General features: G+C 33.9%; 2 protein-coding genes and 1 pseudogene across 2 annotated transcripts; 2 read left to right on the top strand and 1 right to left on the bottom strand.

Annotated features, from left to right (window-relative positions):
• Positions 1-1,379: 1,379 nt before the first annotated feature.
• On the top strand, positions 1,380-4,237 carry LOC133804296 (cytochrome P450 714C2-like; annotated as a pseudogene).
• A 54-nt stretch (positions 4,238-4,291) lies between these two features.
• On the top strand, positions 4,292-6,139 carry LOC133804297 (uncharacterized). Its single transcript, XM_062242459.1, has 2 exons — positions 4,292-4,470; positions 5,119-6,139. The coding sequence occupies exon 2, from the start codon at positions 5,359-5,361 to the stop codon at positions 5,977-5,979; it is 621 nt and encodes a 206-aa protein (XP_062098443.1). The 5' UTR covers positions 4,292-4,470; positions 5,119-5,358; the 3' UTR covers positions 5,980-6,139.
• A 1,488-nt stretch (positions 6,140-7,627) lies between these two features.
• Positions 7,628-9,265, bottom strand: LOC133804387 (cytochrome c oxidase-assembly factor COX23, mitochondrial). Its single transcript, XM_062242554.1, has 3 exons — positions 9,108-9,265; positions 8,104-8,180; positions 7,628-7,991 (listed from the first exon to the last, which is right to left on the bottom strand). Exons 1-3 carry the CDS (start codon positions 9,199-9,201, stop codon positions 7,944-7,946), a joined length of 219 nt encoding a protein of 72 aa, XP_062098538.1. The 5' UTR covers positions 9,202-9,265; the 3' UTR covers positions 7,628-7,943.
• Between the last annotated feature and the right edge of the window lie 80 nt (positions 9,266-9,345).

The following is a 9,345-nucleotide window of genomic DNA, read 5'->3' as shown; positions in this document are numbered from 1 at the left end:
CAGAAAAAATAGAAAAAATCACAAGTTTTTTACGTAGTTCAACTATTAAAATCTACCTAGTACACGTGTCAATATTATTGATCTTGATACTCTCTCAAAGTTTTTTCAGAAAGTAATTTAGCAACGTATTCTCCGTATAATTTGTGCGTGAGTACAAATGAAATTTCCCAGGCTATTTATGGGCATAGTTGACAGAATATCTTCCCTTTATTTTGGAAAGTTACCAACAATCATTAAAATTATGAAATAAATGCAAATAAATACATTAATTACACAATATCCCATGATAACTGAGATTTAATATCTGATAGCAACAAATCCCTAAAGAATAGGGATTTCCTAACAGTTGCTGCGTGGAAAACGCGTTCCTAAGCTCGATCGTAAGTTTATGCGCTTTCGAGACCGATCCAGACTTTAAGCTCGTCATTCCAATCAACCTCCTTCTCATCTAGTGGTTTCATCGAACTCATACTCGGGTGTTAATAATTGAACAAGACCGGAATCATATCAAACTATACAAGTGTACAACCAACACTTGTCATTTTCGAGCTTACTCTTTTTGAGCCTATATTTCGAGACTTATTTACTCATTCTCGAAATTTGGGTGTAACAGGAAACATAATTGATTAAGTAGTTTAAATATTTTAATATGAAAATTTAAAATATGTGATGATAAATTATTGTGACTTATTTATTATTTTTTATTTTTTTTATTTATTTACCTTATTTAGATTACTTTATTATTTTATATATATATATATTACTTAATTTATATTATTTAGATTACTTTAAAACTAATTGTGTTAGAAAATAATAAAAAAAAATTAAATCTAAAGGAAAACAATAATTTTTATTAAAGTCATATTATAATATATTAAGATAAAGATATATATATAGATTATTTTAATTCCAATTTATTAATTTAATTATTATTTAATGTGCAAACGAAAATTAAAATACTTTTATAAATGAATTAAAAAAAATTGTTTCTAAATTACACATCTTTTGTTCCATTACTCAAAATTTAACAAATCAACTATTTACTTAAATTTTGTTGCAAAAAAACTATCCACTTAAATTTACACTTTCATATATAGAAATTATATTATTGTAATTATTTTATTTGTTGAGGGAGGTTTGAAATATTATATTGTTTTTTGACAAAAGTTGGAAATATTATTAGGAAAAAGGAAATTACTATTTTATAGCTTCGAACACAAATTTAACGTCTGTCTGTACATGTAAGAGTAAGAAATGTGGCAACAGTATTAGTTGGCAGGTAATATTAAATACACGTGTATCTACTAACTATGATTAAACAATTAAAAGTTGTATTAAAAAAATCCTGATGAAAACAATAGTTACTTTTCTTTTTTGAATGACTTTTCAGATTTCAAGCTTAGCTCTTCAAAACTCGTCAGTTTCCAAATTTTTTGAAGGCAGAAACCCAAAAGATAGATAGCAGAGAGGTAGCAATGGAGGTGGTAAACGTCTTACAAGGTGCTTTGGTCGGTGGGTTTGTATTATTGTTATTTTATCTCTATCATTCTTTTGTGTTGAAACCTCTAAGGCTAAGATCGAAGCTTCAAAAGCAAGGGATTCGAGGGCCATTACCTTCATCTCTATTGGGAAATATCCCTGAAATGAACAAGATGAAGCTTGAGTTAAGTTAAAAAAGGAGTCCTACTGCTGCTTCTACTTCAAACGACGAACTTCGTGATGTCGTTTCGATTGGTCATGATTGGCCTTCAACCCTCTTACCCCATTTGATACAGTGGCGAGAAAAGCATGGTAAACTCTCTCTAAACATCACTTCTACTGTTTAATATACATACATATATATATATACATATAAAAATAATTATGTGTATATATTTGGTTATGATGTGAAGTAACTTGTGTGGCACATGAATGTATGCAGGGCCAATTTTTACTTATGCAGCAGGAAATATCCAATTCTTATGCATAACAGATATAGAGATGGTGAAGGAAGTTAGCCTATGCACTTCTTTGAGTCTAGGAAGGCCTCCTTATATCTCCAAGAATCATGGACCACTGTTTGGCCAGGGTATTATATCCTCTAGTGGGCAAATTTGGGCTCACCAAAAGAAGATTATTGCTCCTGAATTCTACATGGACAAGGTCAAGGTATATACTAGTTTTACCAAGTCAGGTTTTTTATCATTTCATTTGTTTTACTAATATGTAAGCAAAAAAAGGAAAATGATAAAGGCAAAGGGTTTAAAGAGGAATAAGAAAGAATAAAAAATTGAACCATTTTAACTATTTATGTGAGAAATTCCTCAAATTTGGATAGTAAGAACACTTCTCTAATTTCTTTTCTCTTTACAGTCATTACTGATCGGTAAAGATTGACTTTTGAGTAATGATGTTTCTCTACAAAATGTTTTGAAGTTAGATTTGGAAAAGGAAATTTGCATTTACTTTCAGTTAAACTTAATTTCTGACGTGAGTCTTTGTCAAGGGCATGGTGAAACTTATGGTGGACTCTACAACTTCCTTGATAAGATCTTGGGAGAACAAAATTAAAGGAGAGGGAGGAGTTGCTGATATTAAAGTTGATGAGGATTTGAGAAGTTTGTCTGCTGATATAATCTCAAGAGCCTGTTTTGGAAGCAGTTATTCACATGGGGAGCAAATTTTCTTAAAGCTTAGAACTCTTCAAAAGTTAATGTCCAAAAGAACTATTGGGATTCCTGGCTTAAGGTACAAATATCTATAAACCTAATTTTTTTGTCATCATTGTTTAGATAAAAATGACTTGTATTGATTGTTTGATATTTTCATGTTATGTCAATGTTTTACATTTTGTGAGCTCATTCTTAATTGGTGTCATAAACAAATATGTTAGATTCATTCCAACAATAAACAACAGAAACATATGGAGACTAGAAAAACAAATCAATGCTATGATTTTAGAGGTGGTGAAGCAACGCACTGAGGCTGCTGATGAAAAGGACCTTCTGCAGATGATACTTGAGGGGGCCAAAGATTATGGCGGTGTAGATAGACCATCTCTGGGCATTACTCAGGACAAATTCATAGTAGATAACTGCAAGAATATATATTTTGCTGGCCATGAGACCACTGCTACTACCGCATCTTGGACCTTGATGCTGCTGGCTGCATATCCAGCCTGGCAAACTCGTGTTCGTGCAGAAGTGGATGAAATTTGCAAGAATGGCATTCCTGACGCCAATATGCTCCTAAGCATGAAAGTTGTATGTTCACATAATCTTTGTTCACTTTTATGCTACTAAAATCCGTGCTTAATCATTCTCATCTATTGAACCATTGCATCTGTTTATGCCAATGTTAGCAAAATCTCTCCTTAATCATTCTCAGTTATTGCACTTTGCATCTGTTTGTGCCAACTTAGAATCCTACAATTGCAAATTATCGAATGTTTTTTTTTTCTTTCTAACTATTTATGTTTCTTGTCAGCTCACTATGGTGATTCAAGAGACCTTGCGCCTTTACCCGCCTGCAGTTTTTGTCGTAAGGAACGCCTTGCAGGATATTCAATTTAAAGACATTCTAGTTCCAAAAGGATTAAATATTCAAATTCCAATCTCTTTATTACATCAAGACACTAATCTATGGGGCCCTGATGCCCACCAATTCAATCCAGAAAGATTTGAGCATGGCATTCTTGGAGCTTGCAAGTTTCCTCAGGCTTACATTCCCTTTGGTGTAGGGACTCGAATCTGTATTGGCCAGCACCTGGCCATGACAGAGCTGAAAGTAATATTATCTCTTATTCTGTCCAAGTTTTGCTTCTCAGTTTCACCGTCTTACCGGCATTCTGCAGCTTACAGATTGGTTATCGAACCAGAACACGGGGTTAATCTCGAAGTAAGGAGAATATGACTTGTGTGAATATACAATTTAAGAAAACATAAAGTTGTAATTTTGTGATGAATGTTATGAATGGATCTCATGATGTGTTCTTGCATGGAATCTTGAACACTCATATTGTTTGCACCAGGATTTGATTTAGTATAGGAAATAAAAAAAGAAGGGTTTGGAAAGGAATAAATTTTTGGTAGGAAAGGCTCATACGTCATGTGTAAATATGACAAGGGGTCATTTATCCTCATGTGTCCCTAAATGACAAAAGTTCATTTTTTAGGGAAATTTGGCTCTTGATGCATTAAATGTGGTACCATAACAAAAATACTCTATCCACTGTATACATATGTATTTGATCTTAGTATTTTTTTTAGTCCCAAAAATACCCTTTTCATTTGTTTCCTACTTTCTCTCTCAGACTCTCTATTCTCGGTCTCGAAACCAAAATCCTCAAAATCTCTCTCGTTTTGCGCATTCACTGTGGCTTTGTCTTCCACGATCACGGCAGCACAGAAAGTGGCAAGAAATCATTGTCGGAGTAGACGGGTAGGCGAGAAAACCCACGAAATCGACGAAACAACCCTGAAATAGGCAAAGGTGAGGAATTTACTTGTTTATTTTACAATAAATTGTTTAGGTCTGGTTTATTTGTTAATTTTTTGTTCATATGATATATCGGGGATGGGGTATGAAGAAATTTTGGTTTTTTTCGAGATTTTTATTTACCTCAATAGAAATCGATTGGTCTCGATAGTATCTGTTAGGATCTAGGTTTGCATAAGCCTTGATAGGCCTCAATAGAATAAGACATATTTATGATTTTGCATATGTCTCAATAGGCTTCGATAGAGTTAGATATATTATAATTTTGTATTGCCTTGATATACCTCGATAGGCCTCGACAGTGGTGCCTAACATCAATATTGTTTGAGGCCTCGATATACCTCGATAGATCTTAGTAGAATTAGGCATTTTCTAATTTTGCATGGGCCTCAATGGACCTCGATCTGCCTCGATAGAATTGGGTATTTTCTGATTTTACCTATACCTCGATAGACCTTGAAAGACCTCGACAGTAATGGTTAGCATCAATATTGTGTGCTATCTCGATAGTTTATCTGCTGTTTGGTTTTTTTAAACCTTGATGGGCCTCGACATGTCTCGATGGTCCTCGATGGTCCTCGATAGTTACCAGATTGTTTAAAATATATTTACTAATAGTTTTTTCTGTTTTTTTTTCTTCAGATGTCTGATTTCATTGTACCACTGGAGAAACACTTTCCTGGTCGTGTCACCTATAGGGGTAATGCTTACTTAGATACCATTATAGAGTAGTTTAGGAGGCACATGCTAATTGAACGGGAAAAGGCATGCCCGTTGGGACAGTTCTTCAAGGCTAAGCCCTTTAGTTTTTCTGGGGTTCTACTACATCAATTTATGTTGCAGAAAATGGAAAGCAAGAAGCCTGAATAGGGTCAGTTCTACATGGGCAACACTCTTTGTAGATTTGGGATTGCAAAGTTTGCTCTAGTCACCAGGCTGAATTTTGGGAACACCCTGTCCCCAGATGAGTTGAGAGAACATCTTTCAAGTGATCGGATCATCCAAGAACACTTAAATGGTGATTCCAAGTTTAGTTTCGGCCAGTTGGAAGATGCTTTGAAGGCATCGACAAACCCAGAAGATGCATTTAAGCTGAGTTTGTGCTATTTGATAGAGGGGATTATAAATGCCCCAGAGAAGACAACACAGATATGGGTTGATTCCCTGAAGATGGTTGAGAATCTAGACTACTTTTTCAAGTATCCGTGGGGGGAGCTGTTCTTTAAGAAGGTTATTAGAGTAGTTCAAAAGGACATGCAAAAAAAATTGAAACATTATGAGGAGAAGAAGAAAGAGGGTTCAAGCAAAAAACAGGAGTTGAAGTATAGTTTCTATGACTATGTCCCCACACTTTTGTACTGGGCTTTTGAGGTCATGCCAACTATCGAGAGTAAGTACGGTGAGAATAGTGGGAACCAGATTCCTAGGATGCTTAGCTGGGCTACGAAGACCGATATCACTCTTTCGACAGCTGAGTTGGTTCCTATGTTTGCTAAACGTTGAGTAAGTTCCACTTTATCTTGTTAAATGTTACAAATCAAATCGAACTTCTTTATTAACGCTGGGAGAGATCGATGCATTTCTTATAACTCCCTTCTTAACCAATGTCACACAGAGAGGAATCAACTTCTCTATAGATTTCGATGTTAACCCAATGAATGCACGCACATGCCTATTAATTTTAATAATGCTAGGTTTGACGGATTGTGAGAGGCATGTGTACGAGACCTCAAATTTTAAGTCATACACACATTTATTCACTTCAAGCTAATCGTATAAAATGTCAAGCAGTTGCTCATACGTCACCCTTTTCTCCAAATGTAGAATTTAATTTTCAGTTTCCCTGAAAATTCAATCCCTATTTTCCAGCTCCCAAACACCATTGACTACAACAAATATGGAAATAGTCGAATCTATATTAAAAAAACAAAAAAAGATCAAAAATTAAAACTATAACATAAAATAGCAAAAAATCAATTTCTATCGAGATATGTCGAGGCCTATCGATGTCAACCTATCGAGGTTTATCGAGTACAATCGAGGTACATTCAGGCAAACTGCCCAAAAAATTTCTTATGAACCCATCGAGACATATACTACATACATTAAGTTCTATGCCTCTATCAAAGTCCATCAAGGACCGTCGAGCTATATCGAGCTAGTTATTTTTCCTAAATATGTGAGGGTTTTACTGCAGACCATCGAGACATATTGAGATAGCCAATTAATATAAACATATAAGGATTTTATCAAGGTCTATTGAGTCTCATCAATGCAGATAAAAAATTCAGAAAAAAACCAAGAAAGGAACGAAAGTCTATTTTGACAGTGAAAAATTACAATAAAACATAAAGACATACGCAAATATGTTCGACATAGCACAAGCAATATAGATAAACATGTTTCCTCACTACATATAACAAATATATACTTACCCATACGATTTTTGTTCCTAGATCCGAAATCCAAAATGAAGTTCTTTCCTTTAAGATAATTGTGGTTATCTTGTTTTTTTTTTTTTATGAGAGCTTGAGAGATAGAGAGGGAGAAGACAAGAAAAAGATAAGAAAATTTATGATAGGGGCCTTTTGGGAATGAAGGGGAATACTAAGATAAAAATGTGATATTTTATTTAACTTAGTATCATTTTGTTATATGTGCTCCTTCTATGCATCAATAGTCAAATTTCAGTACGGATCTTAGAAATATAAATTTACAAACAAAGTTTGACTAAAAAATTACTAATAGTATTGCTTGGGTCAATAGTATTCCCGGTCTCAAAATCCCACTTTTCGAAACGAATCAGGTTCAAAATTTAGAATTGAAATTGTATACAAATAAGTTATCTCATTCATCTTTCCTTTAAATAGTTAGTATTGACTTTAACAATACTAAAAATGAAATAAAATGTGAAAGATATTTTTATCGCAATATAAAGATGTTTTCGTTTTTCATTATACTTCAAAACCAAATATACATTGCCGATATAGACCATTTTACTTTGCTAATAGCACAATCTCATATTTTTTGTATAATATTTTTATGATGCACCAGCGAATACATGAACATGATTGTTCAGCTCAGTCCTCTAGTTACATTCATATAGAGCATTGCATACCTACAACATCAAATAATAGCGTAAAAAAATAGATTCCAGCAATACAGAGGAGAAATATAAATCTCTGTTTTCTTATTTTATTTTTATTAGGGTTGTGCACGGATTTACATTCTCTTTAATTTACTACAAGTTGCTTGGCATGGGATGAAGTATCTAACAATGCCTGATATGTTCAATAGAACATGACATGTGATAATAGATAATAAAAAGGACAAAAAACTGCAGAGGAAGGCTCTTTCATGTTCTACACTTCAAGGCAGTTTATTATTTTTGTTGGTATAAATTCTCCATCCACGGTGATCTCATCTCCAGTCTGGGTTATAATGGAATGTGAGTAGCAAAAGGAAGTTCATGAGAACAAAGACCGAGTCTTGTTTCGTTCAAGTCGAGCTTCCCTCTGTTGAAATTTGAAAACAGAAATCATAGCATCGAATATAGTTTAGAACACCTGAAATAATTCTAGAACAGCACTACCAAAATTAAGAACTGCAATGGCTGAAAGAACCAACCTCTTTTTTCTTGCATTCCTTGTAAACATCAAAATGTTCTTGACATTTGCTTTTGTCAGTGCTAAACTCTTCGAGACCTGAGAGCACCAATCAAATTACTATCATTACAGTTAAGGAGCAATGTTGTCACAGTGAAAGTGGTTTTGTCTGATTTGTCCTTAGTATGCAAGAACAAAGAAAGATTAAACAATTCTTCAAATCTAAATAAAAGAAAGCTCAACAATGTTCTACGGATACTTGCCTTTTCAAATATGAAGCATCTATTGTTCAACATTCCACCACATAAATTTTAAACCTTAACTAAGACTAACATTATCAGTACTAAAGTAGCTTAGATAGGATCTTATCTTTCCGTGTTTTTATTTACTAACACCTTATAGCCCAGAAAACCTGAAATTTGCCTTCTGAGTTCAAGCTCGAAAATGGGTTCTTCTCACAGAACCCGACAATCTTCAGCAGCTAGAAACTCAAGCATAATGATAAACGGGGTCCTATAAAAGTTCTACCTTTGGATACATCCCAAAATCCTTTGTGTCTTAACCAAAATCCTTTGTCTCAAGTTAAGTATTTTCTTTCACAAGTTTAGAAAAACAATTTTCTTATAGGAATCACGGAAAAATATATGAAGATAATGATCAAAGAAAGTAATTAGTTATAGAAATTCATTAACTCAATAACACATTAATAATCATATGAAAGACAACCCTCTCAAACACTACAACGCATTGGCACAAATTAGGGTCCCAATCCAAATTAAAAACACAAAATTCAATACAATGCGCAAAATCACAAAATCAATCTGCCCATATAAATTAACCATGTGAAGAAAAACCCATGAAGAGAAAGAAAAAAAAACATCAAAAGGAAAAATGTTGGTGTTTCGAACAGGAATTGAACTCTGTACGAAACAATGGAGTTATAAGACAGAAAAACTAATCATAAAGAGAAGGAGAAAGAGAAAAAAGAAAAAGAGTTGTAGATGAGAGGCAAATTAACTGGTTTACATTTAAGAGAAGCAGTATATTGAGGAAAGCAAGGAGAGTCGGAGATTCTCGCAGCACTTGGATATGACGGTGGTGGTGATGTAGTCGACGCCATAGCTAGTAGCTCGAGTTTTCTTTCTACGACTCGTCTTTCGAACTCTAGATTTCGCAGCTTTGGGCCTTTTTAAACTTAGGTCCTTGGGTAATAAGGGCCCGAAAATATTGGATTAATTACATCCTTCAATACAGTTTTAAATTT

The sequence above is a fragment of the Humulus lupulus genome, chromosome X (assembly GCF_963169125.1).
Source record: "Humulus lupulus chromosome X, drHumLupu1.1, whole genome shotgun sequence".
In the NCBI taxonomy this organism is placed as follows: domain Eukaryota; kingdom Viridiplantae; phylum Streptophyta; class Magnoliopsida; order Rosales; family Cannabaceae; genus Humulus; species Humulus lupulus.
The sequence above is the reverse complement of the archived record's forward strand: the minus strand, read 5'-3'. Positions and strand labels throughout refer to the sequence as shown.

What these genes read in the sequence shown, in the direction of transcription:
- LOC133804387 (XM_062242554.1), bottom strand. Translation starts at nt 9,201, where the DNA reads ATGGCGTCGACTACATCACCACCACCGTCATATCCAAGTGCTGCGAGA. An exon ending in ATATACTGCTTCTCTTAAAT is followed by an intron (nt 8,181 to 9,107) that starts GTAAACCAGTTA and finishes TGGTGCTCTCAG; the next exon opens with GTCTCGAAGAGTTTAGCACT. An exon ending in AGGAATGCAAGAAAAAAGAG is followed by an intron (nt 7,992 to 8,103) that starts GTTGGTTCTTTC and finishes AAATTTCAACAG; the next exon opens with AGGGAAGCTCGACTTGAACG.
- LOC133804297 (XM_062242459.1), top strand. Translation starts at nt 5,359, where the DNA reads ATGGGCAACACTCTTTGTAGATTTGGGATTGCAAAGTTTGCTCTAGTC.